The sequence below is a fragment of the Lissotriton vulgaris genome, chromosome 5 (genome assembly GCF_964263255.1).
Source record: "Lissotriton vulgaris chromosome 5, aLisVul1.2, whole genome shotgun sequence".
Lineage (NCBI taxonomy): Eukaryota > Metazoa > Chordata > Amphibia > Caudata > Salamandridae > Lissotriton > Lissotriton vulgaris.
In genome coordinates, this window is record NC_141693.1 from 812012891 (window position 1) to 812032637 (window position 19747).

Genomic DNA, 19747 nt, shown 5'->3' on the forward strand with positions numbered 1-19747 from the left:
CAGCATATAGTTCCCCTTAAAGGTCAAATAAGGGAACATCAGTCTATTCTACCCATTCTTTCATCATTATCCAATTCCAATTTCATCAGTTTACAGACAGGATAGGCAGTAATATGGCGTATTTATTCATTTTGTTAATTCTAACAATTTGTTCAGACAGTATTACTTAATAGCCAATGAGACGTGCACTTGTGAGGTGCTTTGTCTCTTTATTCAAGAACATATTCACAGCAATTCTGTGAAATGAATGACTAAAGCGAGCACAACCAATTGTCTCATGGCCGTTCCTAGACAGCTTAGATAGGCTAGAGAGCGAGAGAGAGAGGACACAACAACAAGCTGCCCTGCGTACTTTCCACGCAGAATAGCTCACAATACTACACATAATCGGCATATAAACCAAGAAAAAAGACACAATAATACATATACCAAGCACAAAAAACAAAAAAACACAGTGTGTTACTTAATTTTGCTTACCCTTAATTTGCCCAGCAGATAGTCTCCTACCCCTCGTTCGAGAGTAGGTAACCTAAGCAGGTGACCTTCTATCGACAATACTTACCCCCTTTTGCAGTTGGGCACAAACAGACTTGTAGGAGGTAAATAGCTAGGGGAATCCATACAGGGGAATCCATACCCAGGAGACCATGTCCAATACTATTGGACTGTACCACTTTGTAAATTTTGCTGTACAAGCATATTGAGCTAACTAGAAAACATTAATCCACTGACCAACTACCTAGTCTTTTAGCTATTGTACTGTCTAACTTTTTGAATAACTTTTAATAGTATTTGAGACTGCAGCCATTAGGCCATACTAGAAATCATATTTTAAGTTTGTCACTAGGATACAGTAATATTGTCATTGTTAGAGAAACTAATATTCACCTTTTTAATTTTGATGCACACTATATTTACCATTAAAACATTGAAATCTTAATGCACAATTTGCACAGGGTAATTTTCTTCATTGCTAAATATTATTGAATTTCCACAATAGTGTTATTAGACATTATAAAGATCATAATAATGCAAAAACAATTTTAGTGCAATGACTTTTAATATTTTTTTACATGTAGTCATTTTTTGAATAATGATGACTAACCCTTTTTTTGTTTCTACATATGAAAAGCAAACCTCATTCCTTTCCTTTTGTCCTTAAATGCATTTATTTATAACACTTACAAAACTTCTTTTGAAACTAAGCACAGAAGCTTTACTGAAACATAGACAGTTTGTTCCACCGTTTAGAAAGTAGTAATTATTTACCATCAGATCCACAGATGTGCTACTTAGGAAAGTAACAAGAAAGAAAGTCCTTAGTTTTATCCTTTCTCTTTTATCCACAATAATGAAGCTGTATTTCTAACTTTCAAAATTAGTAGTCTTTAATGCACATGCTTTTATGCCATTTTGTAATAACTTATAACCTAGTTGCCACAGTGTTTATTTGTAGCTTGTGCCTGGGTAAAGCCTGTCTTTATTTAGCTGTATTTTATGACCGGCAGGTGTTCGCTTCTACACTTTTTCTGGAGAGAAGGCCTTGTGCTCTAGGACTGAAAAATCCTGTCTGACATTTAATGGCACAGGACCCCTTATAATGCTATTTGTTTCCAATATGACAGCAATGTGCTGTACTCTAACCCCTTCCCGCATGGCTAATTCCCCCGCTGTGCTGGGGGGAGGGGGGACGAGCACATCGCCGCGGTGCTCGTGACGAGCTCAGCTCGTCACGCGGCACGGTGGCGCTGTGCTCATGACGAGCTGAGCTCGTCATGACCATGCCCGTTTCTATAGAACGCTCAGCACAGCGGGGGAATTATCCCCGCGTGAGCGCGACACGTGTCATGACGAGCTCAAATGAGGGTAATGTCCTTACAGAAACCCCAAAAAGTTGATAAACCACTGATTACCTCACTCTGCTCTGACAAGACAGCTTCTTTCGGACAGACAGCTTGAGCAGCTATTAAAGGCTCACTTTCTTTTGCTGGGAATGAGGCTCAGTTCATTCTATTAAAAACCAGGCTTTCCAAGCCATTCAAAATCTATCAATTGCAGTGTTGTAAAAGAATTACGCTTTTATTTTAGCAGCAATCAATTACTCCTATAATGTGAATGCCTTTTAATATTAAATATGATGTATCTAAGGATAGTGCTGTAACAGTTTGCACAGCTTGTTGCAATACTCACAAAATGTTGGGCATCTATTTTTAATTTTGCTAAATCCTAGTTGTATAAAACACACATTCAATTTTCTCTGTGAGGCCTACTTTTCCCTATTGAATGCCTTTTTCTAGGTAAAGTTAGTTTTAACATTAAATAGCTCTAGCTATGCCCAAAGGTCTCAAAGCCCTTTACTTGTTGTGAGATAACATTTTCTATTTTTATATGGAATGCTAGGCAGTTCTGCCTCGAGTATTAATTCTAATTTTTTACCATTGTGGCAATATAATAATTGAATGTTCACACATCTATACTTTGTTACTGCTTTACTTTCCATAGTAGCGTGCATCTACTTAACATATTTTATATAAATCATTCTTTGAAATTTAAAGTGTAATTCTTCCAATGGCATCTGCAGAACACAATGACCACAACAAACCAAATTGAGCTAATTCCAGACATTTTCAAGAAGGGGCCACACACTCATAACACACAACACAGCTTGCTGAGGCAAGCCATCCTTACACAAAGAGCACAGTCGCTACTCACTCAAACAAGTACTTCACAAGCATTACCACCGGTGTCAGTCCACAAACTTCATAGACACTCAAACACACAATCATCCCACAAATCAACACCAGGACAAAAACAAGAGGCAGCCCACAGACTGTACTCAAACCAAACCAATTGAAAATCATATTTCCAAAAAAAGAGTTCTCAAAAGCATTCCAGGTTCTGCACCAAGACAAGAAAACAACCCAAAGACTGTTCCATGTTATAAATATGATAAGGAGAAAAATCTCCACATTCGTACATAATCAAACATCTCTTGTTGACTCTTTTGTCCAAACAGACACTGCTCAACATACTGAATCTTTTTAAAATCAAATGGCCCATTTACTGGCCATCGTAAATCTGGATCCTTTTTCATATATTTGTTCCACAGTGTACTATACATTTGGGAGGAAATACCATATTTAATACACTGCAATACTTACGCCAAAAGAGATCTCGGTTGGTACCGGCCACCACCTGGAGGGTCAGATCAGGAAAACCGGTAAAACACGTCAGACTGCAAAGACAAAGAGTCTCCTTGTGCAGGGTACATCCTCAGTAGATTCCATTCCTCCGTCAAGAGCACTCCTTCGGGCAGTCGTGTCTCTAATGAGCCCCAAGTTGGGCGCCAATTTGTGGAAATTTGCCTTTTTAGGGGCCCACCAATGCAGGGGTTAACCCTTATCTGTCCACTGGTCCTTAAACCAACAAAATAGAGATTGGCACGGAAGCTGGAATATCAAATAACAAGTTTATTAATCACTCATGAGTGGGACTACATCAATACAACACCCTTGACTACATCAATACAACACAACTGTATGAGGTAGTACATGGAATACAGAAACCAACGGTCTTATATACCCAGTTTGTTGCACAGTAAGCATGTAGTTACAAATAGAAGGTAAATGCATATACAGGAATAGCTATCGACTAACATGGACAGATAGAAACCATTTTGCCAGCAGAGTGGGAGAGGAGACAGAACTGCTTACATCAGTTGGAACAGCCTGGCAGTTACATTCTAAGACAGGTGCATTCTAGCAGCTACATGCCTTTTCTGAGCTCATACATTGCTGAAGGAGTTAACTAGAGTTGATGACTCAAACAGAATAGAAAGGCAAGCAACAGTGAAGCTGGCAGAATCCTGCGGCTAACAAAATAGGTGCCACAACTAAACTGGCTTCAGCTTATGCTAAGGCAATTATCTGTGATTTCCACAATTGTAGTATATAGCAACATGCTAAAGCATTTCCTCTCTTTATTATTTGCAATGTTTATTATTGTGTCATTCTTCTGAGTACATGGTGATATGGTATCATTCAGCATTCTTAAAGTTGTTGGGTTCTAGATTCAGCAGTTAGCAAAATGTGTTCCTGCTTTCACTGCTCACCTGTATCCTTTCACTTATACACTCTCTTTTTTCAGCTTGCATGGTTTATAATGAAGATCCTTGCAGCTATTGGAAGGAATGTTTCCTGTCAACGCATTAGGTTGTACTCCACCTATGTTACACAGATGCGGTAAGACCTCACTCACTAATTGCTTGAGCCAGTTTAATACTTATCTAATGGAAGTTGTATCTATTCACATGGCAGTTGGGGCTGGACTGGCTGTTCATTTGACAAGATAATACTGGGCATCCAGTGTCTTGACCATGGAATGGCAGATTGCATTGCCCCTCAGAACTTCTTAAATTGCTCAAGTGCCAAGGCACGTTGACATTAAAGTGCCTCTTATCCTAGAATAACACAACCCTTGCGCATATGTAAATGGCAGAATTAAATCATTAAGCTTTACAGTGGGCCAGACACAGACTTGCTTTTAGGAAAATCTGAAGACCACTCAACTCGTCCAGCCAAAAAATTGACAGGGCTGCGGCAGTCAATTGCATATCAAAGCTGTACGAACAGTGCACTGCTCCAGTCTTAATTGCCTTCCAAAGGGTTATGACATCTATCATCAACAGATTCTCTTATAGGTCAGCTGACCTCTGGCAGTGGTTACCTAATAATCTATGGGCGGACTGGAGAAGTTTGGTCAAAATGTTTTCAACATGCATTTAAGATTGTCTGCATGGTCTGAATGGTTAAGTTGCGGACCTTTGATTGATCCCTGTGTGCCTTAAATCCTGTATATGTTTATTGTAATTTAAATATGTTGTTGGGAGGGAAATGTATGCATGAATATGGGGTTTCTATAGTGTGAATGTTGCCAAAAGGCAGGAGAGTGCTGTATATGCTCAAAGATAAGCTTAAGTTCAATGAGTAAGAGAAGAGGAAGCTGGGTATTGGATGGCTAGTGCATTGTCATGTAATGGTCTTTAAAGTGGTGACCAAATCACCAGACAATCCTGGTGTCCTGATTTTTGCTAATAAGCATAGACTACTGGTTGTTAACTTCTATAATGCTGTTATAATTAGGAAGAAGTGGATGCTATCTCTAGTCTAAGACCTACATAGATGACTATTTTCATTCAAGTGTCTTTATTCGCAGTGATTCTGTTATTCGGAAATTTCCACTTGCATCCCTGTTTATCCTGTCATGGTAACGAAGAGCCAGAGAATGAATCCCCGTTTATTGATCAGTTCCATCTCAAACACACGCAGCAAAGTGATATGATAAACACTCTGATTTTTTATTATAATCTAATAAACCTTATGGAATTGAGACAGGATGGGCCAACTGAGAGGATACCTATGTTTAAGGGGAGGGGCACCAGCTCCACCATTGATTACCTTTTTGTATCATTCTGTTTATTCTCTGTCTTCGTAAAACGTAAGGTTATGCGGGATACCCTGAGTGGCCATAGCCCCATGACAGCAGGTTTTTTATGGGATAAAAAGCATGTCAATGCTATCTGTTTGTACTAGGATCCAGTATTAACTACCAATCAGGGTGGGAGGGTCAGATGGACATCAATTGTTTTCCACTTTGGTCACCATGTGTTCAACTGATTTTACTACCAGCCTTAATGGTGATGCTTCAGACCAGAGCATTCTGAAGTCCTTCTTAAACATCTGTAGATTCATCAAGTCTGCTCTTAAGCCAAGTGTATCTTCTTTTCCTCCCGCGCCCCCTCAAGTGGTTTGATATAAAAAGTGCTTGTAAGCACATAAGTACCGGCTAGTGGCTTGGCATAAGAAACCCTGATGCCAAGATGAGAAGACGACAACCAGGGCAGTTCACCATTCGACATGTAATGAGTGCAAGAGCCCACTGAAAACGGAGGCCTGGGATAATCTACTTATTGCCAACTCAGTGTGACAATGCTGCCTTTAGGCATGTCGTAAATCTCCTCTGTTTAGCTGCGAGCAACTCTCTTACCAGGCTTCAACCATTGTGCCGCAGGCCTGTGTTAATAATGTCAAGCCCATCTATGATTAAGAAGATTCAAAAAAGGAAACGGATCAGACCCATCATGTTACAGACCCATATCTCGTATTGACTCAGAGGTTAAAATAATAGGTGGGGTTTTGTTGGATCAACTTTTATCTTGGGCCGAAGAGCACAGTATCTTGCCTGATCGACAATATGGGTTTGGGCCTGGATGGGGTCCAATTGAACAAAGCCTAAATCTTTATTTGCTCATTTGTAAATATACCAAAGTCAAGAGAGGTGCAATTCATCTGGCCGTCATGTACCTCAGCTCAGCTTTTGATAGAGTAAATTGCTCCAAGCTGCGGTCCGTGATGGCGCAGATGTCGGCACGCCTGCATTAGTCTTCTTTTTGCGCGATTTGCACGAGGACCTCTCGGCATCAGTTAGATATGGCCCTAATAGGGAATGCACAAGCGTAGAGTCTGTCAGGGTTGTAGTCTGGCGTCTTTTTTGTTAAATTTTTATATCAACCGATTGGAATCAGTTTTAACAGACTTACCTTTGGATGTCCCTGGGGCAGGAGGTAGTCAAATACCTGCTCTGCTTTATGCAGATGAAATGTAAATTGAGACAGTTTAATTATGCTTACAGTGTCTTTTAGATCTTTTTATTGGTTTTATGGCCAGACTTGATCCCTCCACTAATTATTCAAAATCCCAGGTGATGCTGTTTGGCCCAAATAAGATTAAATCTCTCAAATTTGTGGCGAACTTTCATCATATCAGCCAGGTTGACAATTTCTGATAGTTGGGTGTTCAGTTGGATTATCATCTTAATTGGCATCCATTGATTAATCACAACATAAGGCCCTTTAACAGGGCTATCTACAGCATAGGTGATTTTTTTTTGCCTGCTAGGGCATACTCATCTGAAGACAGTTTTGGATATTTTTGAAGCTAAATGCATTCCCATAGTTAACTATGGATGTGGGATTTGGGGCTATAGGCCAAATTGAATCTATAAAAATAGTAGAAAACACGTTTTTTAGGGAGCTCTTAAGGATCCAACAAAGCACACCCTCTGAGGTCCACCAGAAAGAATTGGTGTGGGTTAGGTTTCTGATTTTTCTCCTCTTCCTGCCTTGCTTCTTTGCCTTTCAGTTTGGACGAAGGGTGAGCTGGAGTTTAATGGATTAATTGTTCACAATTGCATGGACCTTGACAATTCGTCACAAATCCCCTGGTTATGTTGTGTTTCATCCAGCTTGAGCTCTTTTTATAACCAGATTGTAGTGTCAAAACTGATCTTATTTGGCTGAAACAGGCCTTTAGAGACAAGGTGGTAGGAGAACGCAAGGCACTGGCCCTAAACGAGAATTCAGTTTGTCATTCAATATTGGTGAAAACTGCTAGTTGCATGGAGCTTTAACTAGATGTAGATATGTATATCTACCCTCGAAGACTCATGTCTTCTAGCCTTAGCTGCTATATGGATTCTAATTTGCCTGAATGTGTGTGTGATAATGTCTCAATTTCTGATACTTTGCACATTGTAATGACCAGCACTAAGTATGGCAGCGTGCGCCACAATTTCAGAAAGCCCCTTTTGTTACCAATGAATTTTAACCAAGTGAGACCTGCGTTATTGTTTGTACAGATTTTGTTAGTCGCCACAGTATATTATTTTTTTATCATGATATCTCTCTAGTGTTTTGAAGCAAGGTTAACTGTGACCTCTCTAATTCTGTATTGTTGCTATTGTGTATATAATATATTATATTGTGCTTGACCTTTATGCTTTTATTTCAAAAATGAAATAAAGCATATATTCAATGATTGTATTGAATGTGGTTACTCTTCAGTTCTTGCCTAAATAGAAGCACTGCTGGGGCAGTCCTGATGGATACAGGGATGTTGTTCCAGATCCTTAGTGTATACAGGGGAAAGGCCTGCATTCTTTTTTTTTATTTTTTTTTTTACGATTCATATTCTGCAGTTTGATGGTGTCCTGGTTGCTGGTGTGCCAAGATCCGCCAGAGATGGTGAGCTTATCTGTAAGATAAGTGGGGTTGCTGGTCATGATAGCTTTATAAATGATGCAGCTGGTGCGAGCAAGCTAAGTGCGCCCCCAGCCACCATTTTGTGTTAACAAGTCAGTGAAACCAGCTCCCCCTTCCCCCTTTCTCCCCAGCAACAGGGAGAGGGAGTAAAGTTGTATTCAAACAGTATTGTTAAAGGACAGGTTTGTTAGGCTCCTACCTGCAGAAGTCCAAAGTGTGGATTGAGCCTGTCTGTCTCCTGGGAGATTTCCGAATAGAGCAGCAGCTACCAACTCCCTGGCCAGCAAACCTTGTCTGAGGTAGCTGGGACCTTATATAGTCTGCTATTGTTTGGCATATGTGTACAATGATTGGTGGTTGTATCTGGTTTTTCTGTTGGATTAGGGTTAGTGTCCTCGTTGGTTGGGTATTTGAGGGTTCTGATTGGTTTCTGTGATTCAATCAATGTAGGGTTGGGACTAGGGCTAGGGTTAGGATTTCCATTGGAAGTAGGGACTAGGGCTTCCTGTGTTATTGGTTGTTGGGACTAGAGTGGAAGTAGGGCTATGGTTAGGCCTTTAATTGGAAGTAGCTATTAGGGCTTCTGGTGTGATTGGTTGCTGGACTAGGTGTGGGATGTGGGACTAAGAGTAGGGTTAGACTTTCTATTGGAAGTAGGGACTAGGGCTTCCTGTGCCATTGGTTGCTTGGACTTGGTTTGGGACTACTGGTAGTGCTAGGGCCTCTATTAGACGTAGAGATCAGGTTTTTTTAAACTGATTGGTTGCTTGGATAGGGCTAAGATTGGCTTTAAGGTCCTGGTCTCCCACTGGCTCCAGATTTTAGGCGTAGTGTTGTGATTGGATAGTGTTAGGGCTAGGGTTCCCATTGGCCGGAGGGGGTCACCTGATTACAAGGGCTATAAAAGGCCAGGGTTAAGGCGTCTCAGCCCAGGTGTCTCAGCTAAGGGCAGAGAGGACAAGGACAGTTGCCTGTTTGAGCCTGTTAAGGGCAGTTGTCTCTTTAAGCCTGTTAAGGGCATTTGCCTGTTTGAACCTTTTAAGAGTAGTTGTCTGTTTGATGCAAAAACAACCGTTGATGGACAGAATGCAGAACAATGTCATACATTAACTCCAGTACAGAGATCTGGTCCTAAATCCATTGTTTTTTCTGCTCACCATGCCATTCCAGTTTGGACCTATCCATATGCAAATCAGTCTTGACCCTGTGCCTTATTGGAACAGTTGAACCTGAACTGCCAAGCCAGGTCCTCCCTGGACTGGAAACAAGCATCCTAGAACCGGTTTCGGGGTTTCACCCCTCTTCAGCCAGGATAGCTTGATTCCAATGGCATGGAGAGCACCCGACCCACGTCTGGGCATACCCGTCCCACTCGGGGTGACAAATGCAAAAACAACAGTTGATGGACAGAATGCAGAACAATTTCATACATTCACCCCAGTACAGAGATTTGGCTGATGACGGCTGATTAGAACGATGATGGATTAAACCCAGATCAGTTGGCTGGGGTGAGTGTTTGCAATGGTCAACACTCCGCCCATCATCCCCTTTGGTTTTGCTTTGTTCGCCCTAAGTTGGCAGGGTATGCCCAGACGTGGGTCCATTGCCTACTTTGCCATTGGATTCAAGCTAGCCTGGATGACGATGGCTGATTAGCCAGAAACCGGTCCCAGGATGCTTGTTTCCGTTCCAGGGAAGACATGGCTTGGCAGTTCGAGCTGGACTGTTCTCATGAGGCACAGGGTCAGACTTATTTGCATATGGCCATTTCTGAACTGGGGTGGTGGAGTGAGCTAAAGAATAATGATGGATTAAACCCAGATCGGTTGACTGGGGGTGAGTGCTTGCAATGTTCAACACTCAGTCCATCATCCCCTTTGGATTTGCATATTTGCCTGTTTGAGCCTGTTTGAGTCTGTTTGAGTTTGGTCAGGACCAGGGCCAGAAATGCTGCCCATGTACCCATTCAGTAATACCCACCCACAATTTATTTTCACTATAGGCATGTATCCATATTTGTGTATTGCTTTGTATGAACGTAGAATAATTATGTTGTAAAAAAATATATATATCTTTGGTCTACATGTACTTGCTTCCATTGTGCATCTATGTACCTCCATGTACTTGGATCTGTGTGTCTGTTACTTTTCTCCTGAAAAAGCATATCCAATGCACTACCCTATTTCTCATCCTGTACCTCTATCAATATCTTTAATCTACATATATTTATCTCCATTATGCATCTATATACTTTCAATGTACATATGGATCTATATATTTATCTCTTTCTTCTAATTTGGCATTTCCAATGTACTACCCTATTTCTCAGCATATACTTCTCTCAATATATCTTCTATCCCAACTTTCCGACTCATCTTAAAATACTTTCTACTACTCTTTCCAATGCACTACCCTCTCTCTAACCCTATACATCTATCAATATATCCTCCACATCCACTCTCTGATTTTCTCCCAAACCCCATGCCACTACTATGATCCCCAAAATAACCCTTTCTACACTCTCTCCCACTCCACCCCTCCTTGTATCATCTGACGCCTCTTTTACTATTCCGATCTTCCAAAATAAACCTTTCTAAACTCTTCCCTCTGACTCTTCCTCTCCAAAACCACTGTTTACTCACCCCAAAAGCCTCCTCCTACTGCTATGACCTAAAAAAAGAAGTCATTCACTCTTCTATTCATCCACTATCCTTTTCAATCAAAATAACAGACTAACATGTTCACTTCTCAAATTCCATATTCCCCTATACTAACTCACCACTAATCCTTTATGGGTTCCAGAGTAGGGTGCTACTCGCCAATAAGGCGTTTCAACACCCCATCAGGGTTACAAGCACTATATAAAGGCAAACCTTTTTTCCCTTTTATACCCCTCCCCAACTCTTCTCAAACCAAATAACTGACTTAAGTATCCACCACTCAAATTAATTTCATGTTTCACCATACTAATTCAACACTAATCCTTATGGGTTCCAGAGTAGCGTGGTACTCGCCAAAGAAGCGCTTCAAACCCCATCGGGGTAGAAAACACTACATAAATACAAACCTCTTTCCCTCTTCTATCCCGCCACCTACCCTTCTCTATCTAAATAACTTACTAACATATACTCCTCTCAAATTACTTCATATTTCAAGATACTAATTTTCAACACTAATCCTTTATGGGTTCCGGAGTAGCGTGCTTCAACACCCCATCAGGGGTAACAAGCTCTATATAAATTCAAACCTTTTCCCCTCTTCTATCCTTCTGCTATGCTTCTGAATCTAAATGACTGACTAATCTATCCACCACTTAAAATTTACCTGCATGTTTCACTATACTAATTCAACTCTAATCCTCTATGGGTCCTGGAGCAGCGTGCTACTCACCGAAAAAAGCGATTTGAAGGCTTGTCAGGGGTAGTAAGCGATATACAATTGCAATTACAATACAATGTAGTTTCATCATGTAATCATATTTCTTCCGACCCGAAATGTGAAGTGTTGTAGCAGGTAGAATGCCTCTAAGGGGAATGCCAGTGTAGAGTCTGGAAGGCCATGTAGTAGGACATTTCCTCCATTCAGAGTACTAGGGCTTGAAGAGCTATTCAGAAGTTGCTTTCTGGAAGAAATGGTTTGAATTTCTTTAGACGAGAGAGCTGGTACCATTGTAGTGTAGTTCCTATATTCCCAATAGGCTCTGCGCATTGGAATAATATATACTATAGTTTAGACGTAGGACTGAGGTCGACGAGGTCTCTATCGAATATATTAGACTTAATTGTGAGTGCCAGCTAGCTCAGAGGTCACTAGAAACTTTCTCGAATTCATAAGAAGGGATTCGTTTTTGACAACCGCATAAACATGACAACTTTGTTCCTCAAGAATAAGAAACGTATCTCTAGAGTCGCGGAAACAATAGATAGATATTTCACTCAGTCAATCGTGCATGCTTCATTTCACCAGAGGTACAGAGAAATAGAGAGATGGGCGTTTTCAATGAAAGTTATTTATTGAACAGTCTTCTGTCTCATGCAGGAGAAATTAACTGCTACAATCGTAATACTGGTTGCAAAGTACTATGCATACAGTACGAAGAGTATTATAAAATAATACTGTAAAAGCATGATATGGTTTCTAAGCCATAAAATATAACATAAAATACATACATTAATAAATAATGACTAAAAGTACTCAACTGGTGCTTCTAAAATATGCCTACCCCGGTGTACCTAACCTAGGTCTAGTACGAGGGAAGAAGTAAGTGAGGTGTAGCTTAAGTTTAGTATTCTTTGCCAAGAATCTCTCCAAGAATTCTCTACGGGTCTAATCAGCTCTGTATCTTGGTTTTAGAATGAAGGAGGTCTTGTATCTCTCTCTCAGAACTCGATTTCCCTGCAACCCGCAAGGGCAGCCTGAAAACACTGGAGCTGGATTTTTCAGCAGGAGAAAAGACAGCGTCTCCTAGTGCGTCTGCTGGAGGGGTCGGCTTCCTTCGGCACTTGCTACGGCGAGCTGTGTCGTGTAGGTAGATAGTCGAACTGCTCCAAACCACTGTGTGTTTGCCTGGGCAAGAGTGGGCATATTTATACCTTGAAGGTACCGAGATTGACGTACGGTTGGACATAACATCATCAAAGACTCAGTTCTTTGAAAACTCCATGATTTCTTAGATAAATTAATATTCAAGCAAGTGGAAGTCCCTGACTGCTGAAGGCGGGTTTTTCCAAGAAATCGTTGTGGATTTTCGGAACTGGTGGAAGTAGCAATGCCTTACTTGGACTGCATTGGCTAAGTGCTGCATTGACAAGCGCTTAGAGACCCCGGGGTGATAATGCGCTATACAAATTGAAATAAATAAAAATAAATAAATAAATAAAGTCTAAATTAGGTTATGATTTCTATTCCTATGTAAGGATAGAGTGATTTATACCTATATATGGGCATGAATCGGAAGAATTACACTAGGGTCTTAAATTCATATACAACACCATGCCCCTGCTCACTACCCCACAAAAACACAAACACCAATACATCAAAAACTCACACACACATAATACATTCCATAAAAACGTAGCACAAACATCCACTCCCACCCTCCTGACTACACAAATAATACACATCGTAAACCATCTTTACTCCCAAATTGTCTATCTTCTCCCACACCTAACACAAATACACCAACACATTGCCATTGTGCAACATTCCGTCCATCAATTGTTGTTTTTGCATTTGTCACCCCGAGTGGGACGGGTATGCTCAGACGTGAGTCCCGTGCTCTCCATGCCACTGGAATCAAGCTATCCTGGCTGAAGACGGCTGATAGCCAGAAACCGGCCCTAGGATGCCTGATTCCGGTCCAGGGAAGACATGGCTTGGCAGTTCGGTCTGGACTTTTCCCATGAGGCACAGGGTCAAGACTGCTTTGCATATAGCCATGTCTGAACTGGGGTGGCCTGGTGAGCAAAATAACGATGGATTAAACCCAGATTTGTGAATGTTTGTGTGCTAGACACACTGAACCTACATCAGATCGTCCACAAACCCACACACATTGCTGGAAACATCATGGATGTCATTTTTGCAAATCCAGAAATAGTTAACTGTTAAAATATTACTTCAGTCACTTGGTCAGACCACCATTTGCTTGTTTTCTAATATAAAACACCACAAAGCAACACACTTAAAACCACCTTACATGGAGGCTTTTAATAGCCTAATATCAATCAATATCAAACAGCAAAACAGGACAAAAGAAAACAGACACCTATGAGAAATAAAGAAATAAAACAGCAAATTAGAAAGCTGCAATGCACCTGGCTCAAAACGAACAGCAATCAAGGCAACCTTCACACACAGAAATGTAACAGATTATTCAAGTCAACAATCAAAAAGATAAAAAGGTACTATTTAGACAAAATTCAAAATGCTAAATGTGCAAATACAGATTTTTTCTTAATTCTCACTGAATTTCGTAAAGCAAAATGCACAGATGGAACTTATCCCATTACTCAAGAACTCACTGACAAACTGGTAAATCATTACACAACCAAAGTAGACACGTTGAACTCCTATTTGAATCAAAGGAAAACCATTAGCACCAACCCATTTCCAGAAATACCCTCCACGAGTAAACTGCCCCAACCTCTGCATTCCATTACACAAATATCTCAAAGGGAATTTATGGATCTAGTCAAAGCAAGCAGGCCAGCGGCTGACTTTCCAACCCTTGTCCACCACAAACACTCAAGAACATTCCTTTAACTACCTCGGCTGCCATGCCAGTAATAAGAATTATCAATAATTCTTTACCTACAGGAATCTTTCCTGAAAACCTAAAAAAGGCATACAGATTCCCATTATTAAAGAAAACAAACCTGGATCCACATAACCCCGGCAATAACAGACCAATTTCAAATGGGCCTTTCCTGGGCAAACTGAAAGAACAGCATTCAACCTGATGTCACAATTCATTGAAGATAACTCCATACTTTCATGCTACCAAACAGGTTTCCGTCAAGGAAGAGGCACAGAATCTGCCCTCATCGCCATCTGGAGTGACCTTAAAAACACAGTAGACCACAATGGAGGTCGCTTCACTACTTCGCCTGGACCTCCCAACTGCCTTCGGTACAGTTGACCATGATACTCTACTACAAAGACTCTATGACGCCAGCTTAGAGGGGACTGTTCTCGACTGGATCACATGCTACCTTCAAAATAGGACTGTCATCTGTACTCCAACTTTCTAATCCAAACCGTATGTCACAAAAGGAGGGGCCTCTCAAGGCTCGATCATCTCACACATGCTTTTTAATGTCTACATGAAGTCATTACAGCCAATGACCAATGAATTTCAGCTCACATACTATAACTATGCAGATGACAGATAAATAATAATCCTTAAACTGGAAAGGCCCGAAAGACATAGTTGCCTCAAAGCTGTTGAACAGTGGGTGACATGGAGCCATCTCAAATTAAATGCTTCTAAAACAAAATACTAACATGTGACAATTGGAAAAATGATGACTCACTCAGCTACTGGCCTGACGATCTGGGACCATCTCCTTAAGTATCTAAGGAAGTAAGAAACCCTGGAATTACCATGGACTCCAAGCTATCAATGAATGCCCAAGTGGACAAGTTCGCAAGATCAAGCTTCATTGCTATAAAAACTCTGCAACGGATCTTCCCCTACCTGGGATTTCCACACAAGGTCTAGGCTACTATCTCTCTTGTACTGTCTAAACTTGATTACGCCAATGGCCTCTACCACGGATCATCTTTGTCAACCGTGAAAAAACGACAACAGATTCAGGACTCTGTTGCCAGTCTACTCCTACATGTAAAGCCACAAACCCACATAGACCCTGTCTTCGTTACTGGCTGCCAGAAGATCCGCATTCAAACTGCTTTGTATCACCCTTAAAGCAATACATGGAACAGGACCGACGTTAATCAGGAATAAAATCACCAAATACATTCAACACCTCGCCTCAAAATCCCACCATACAAGAAAAAAAACATAGGTAGCACATCTCTCTCTGTTTAAGCAGCTCAACTATGGAACTCATTACCCCCAAACATAAGATCCACAGATAACTATCTTATCTTCAGAAGACTTACAGTTTGCACATTTTACACCCCTCAAAGAAGTCAGTTCTTTCACCCAGTACTACGAGTATTAGAATCCAGATCTCATGTAGTTGCTTTTGATTATACTCACTGTTTGGGAAGCAAAACTGTTATTTATGCTGTTTTCAAATTACATTTTAAGTGCCCTGAAAGTACGATCCAAATCCTGTAATTCTACCTATATATTGCCACTTTCTCATTTATATTTGATATTAGTGATCAATCAATCAATAGCGATTATTTTGGTCGAATGACCCTAAAAGTGCAACATGCGATACAGTTCAACAAGTGATAAAAATAGTTATAAATATCTAGTAAAATACATATATACATGTTACATTTAAAAAAGGAGTTAAGATACCTAATACAATATATATGTTACAAAACACAAGAGCAATTATCAAATATTAAGCTAATATCGAATAAAAGCTCACATTATCAATCCCTCTTCCTAAATGGACAAGTAAAACCAATAGCAGCAAGAGCCTCTAAGAGAACCTAGTATTGGGCAAAAAAGGGTCTGTTATGCTGTCTAGATTTTCCAGTCCAGCAATAGAGTAGATGAGCCCTAATAGAGTAGATGAGCCCATATATATATATATATATATATATATATATATATTTTTTAAAGATTAAAAGACTATGAAAGTGGTATAAAGAAACGCAAACAAACCAAATTCCAAAGGGATGAACAAGATTACCTGACAGGTAGAATCTTGACTTTTGCGAAAAAGTTTGACGCAACAAGGAAGAGATTAGCGCAGGGGACCCTGGCTACTAGCGAAGCTGTAACTTCCGAGTCTGACGCATCTATGTCGGAGGATGAATCATTGAGAGGTGACAAAGGGAAAAAGAAAGGACCACCCACTACAACTGTGGATCCTTTTTTAGACGAGTACGAGGTCCTCAAGGAGACACGACATCGCCCACAAGGCCAAACACCACAGAAACCTCAACAAAAAAGAGGAAAACAAGGCGGGGCAGGAGGGGCAGGAGGAAACACGCAAGTGACGCAACCAATGGTGACTCGCAGCAGGGGCGGGAGAGGGAGATGGTAAGGGATGAACAAACCATTGTGAACCTCTCTGAAAGAAAATTAAACGCCCATGAAGAAAATGTTCTGAAAAGAGGATTAACTTTCTGTCCCAAATCCAAATTCGACCCAGTACAAACACGAATAGATATATTCAAGTTTGTAAGGAAGCTAAAGCTACAAAAAATATTCGCACAGAAAACCCAATCTGGAATAGAAGGACCTCTTGAAACAACTGGGGCCACTGGTACCACTCTCAGGGACAATGACTTGCCATTGCTCGTAACCACCCATGATTTGGCGGAAATAGGTGAAGTACCTAGTACCATGGAGGTACTACAAAGAGAAGAGATTACGCAAGTCAGGGATCCCAGTAATTTGAAACGCAAATCTAGATTCCTGCCCCATATAACACGTGACGCAATAGACGTCTTTAATGACGCTATCCTCCAAGATCTGGAAGCAATGTCCAACAAAAATCTGGAATTGAACAGGAACAATTAGAATATCTCTCGGCTGGAATGGGAAGCCATCAAAACATTAAAGGAGGATACAACAATTGAAATCAAGCCCTCGGACAAGGGGGGAAATATTGTGATCTTCAGCAAAAATCAATATAAACAAGAGGCTCTACGACAATTACAGGACAGGAACTGTTATACCATCATAAACAGAAAAGACTTTGTAAAATGCACCATTGACTATCATGCTCTATTGAAGGGGTGCAGGGATGAAGGGATGCTGAATAAACATGAATATGAATATCTACATTGTGAGCACCCAATAATTCCAACGTTCTATCACCTCCCCAAGGTGCACAAAGACATGAAAAATCCTCCGGGGAGACCCATTGTCTCCTCAATAGGGAGCCTCCTGGAGAACACTTCAAGGTTTATTGATACCTACTTAGCCCCCTTTGTTAAGGACTTACCCTCCTATGTCAGGGACACCCAAGACTTTATAAGATTGATTGACGGCATCGAGTGGGAGCCGGATATGCTTTTAATTACCCTCGATGTGGCCAATCTCTATACCTGCATAGAACATCAAGATGGTGTCCTGGCAATGAAATGGTTTTTAGGCATGAAAAATATGAAGCACCATCAACATAATTGTATGCTGTTGAAGATGGCTGAGTTTTGTCTCAATAATAACGTCTTTCTTTTTGCAGGAAATATGTACAGACAAACCAGGGGGACTGCCATGGGTACGTGCTTCGCCCCCAGCTACGCGAACTTGTTTGTGGGCTGGTGGGAGAAGCACGTGGCCTGGGGGGGGACCAATGAGAAATGGTTGGACCAGATTATGATCTGGGCAAGATATATAGATGACCTGTTTGTCGTATGGCGGGGCGATAGGTCCTCGGCTGAGGACTACATTACGTCCCTGAACGACAACAATCTCAATTTGAGATTTACGAGCAACATTAGCGACAGGACGGTATATTATCTTGATCTGGAAGTCTTTGTGAAAGGAAGCTCTCTACTAACTAAATTGTACCGCAAGCCCACAGCGGGCAATACCGTATTACATGCGGATAGTCATCACCCCAGGAGTATGATAAGAAATATCCCCTTTGGGGAACTACTCCACCTTAAAAGGAATTGTACAGATCCGGAAGATTTCTTACAGGCTCGGGATGAAGCGGTACATAGATTCAAAGATAGAGGGTACTCTAAGGCAACGCTAGCGAGTGCAATAAGTAGAGCTGACCTCCTAGAAAGAAAAGACTTGATGAAAAGTAAAGAGAAGGAGGTAGTAACGGAGGGGAGCGCCAGAATGATAACCACATTCAATATGAGATCTAGCGAATTAGTGGCTATATTCAGCAAAAATTGGCACATCTTGCATACTGATCCAATAATGAAACACACTCTACCCCCAGACCCTCTGTAACTTACAGAAGATGCAAATCTTTAAGTGACCATCTGACTGACAGCCACTTTGAAGATTCCCCTAAAACATCAAATAAGAAACCAGTTTGCGGCTTCTATCCTTGCATGCATTGCAAGGCTTGCAAGTATAGTAGAAAACGCACAAAATATGATGGAAGACCCAATGATCCACGTCCTACTAGAATCATCACAAAATTACTGAATTGCAATTCAGAATATGTGGTTTATTGCCTGGAATGCCCGTGCTCCAAGAGATACATTGGCAGTACAATCAATCAGGCCAAGAAACGTATCCTGGAGCACATGCGAGCAATAACAAACAGGGATAAGAGCTACCCTGTGGCCCGCCATTTCGAGGCCTACCACAATAGCAATAGGGATCTATTGTCTTACTTTCTTATCGACCAACTGGATAGGAAAGAACGGGGTGGTGATAAAATCAGAGCACTGCGAGCCTTGGAGTCAAGGTATATCATTGACCTCCAAAGTATGCAGCCGAGAGGTCTGAACAACGACGAGGAATTATGGGTCCATCTGGAATAAAGAGGGGATAACTAGGAAGAAAAAACTGTTACTGTTTTGCATTACAAGAGTGGCGCAACTGTACAAGAAAACTTGCCCATACAGGGCACAATTGAAAAGCAGGGAATAATGTGTCCAATAAATATGCCCATACAGGGCTAGAAACCTTATCCACATACACATATAGGATTACTAATGGTACCTGGACGCCCATGATGCAAATGTAATTCGGGGCGAGACATAGTTTTGTCAAACACTGTGTACATGGAAATAACCAGTGGTACCCTAATCAACTAAAAATGTTGTATGTGTGATTTATGAATTGCTATTTTTAACACTTTGGACGACACAATGTTTTTAAAACACATGAGCACTTTCTATTCACCATTTACCTCACCAAACATGTATTGTACATAGTATATTGAATATGATGTTTGCACTTTATAAGATGGCTGCCGATTTGGCGAGATTAAGTCCTCTTTCCATGTTGAGGAGGAGGTGGGGATAAAATGGTGTTTCTTTGCACAATCTGGTTGACACTGACGAAGCCCTAGTGGCGAAACG

General features: G+C 41.0%; 1 protein-coding gene across 3 annotated transcripts in view; it reads left to right on the top strand.

Moving 5' to 3' along the window:
• The window catches only part of NUDT13 (nudix hydrolase 13), a 756871-nt gene that overhangs the window by 230282 nt on the left and 506842 nt on the right, over positions 1-19747 (top strand). For all 3 annotated transcript variants that reach the window (XM_086922288.1, XM_086922286.1, XM_086922287.1), the window contains one exon: positions 4147-4241. In XM_086922288.1, the coding sequence (XP_086778414.1) occupies positions 4190-4241 (52 nt within the window). In that variant the 5' untranslated portion in view covers positions 4147-4189. The remainder of the gene's footprint in view (positions 1-4146; positions 4242-19747) is intronic.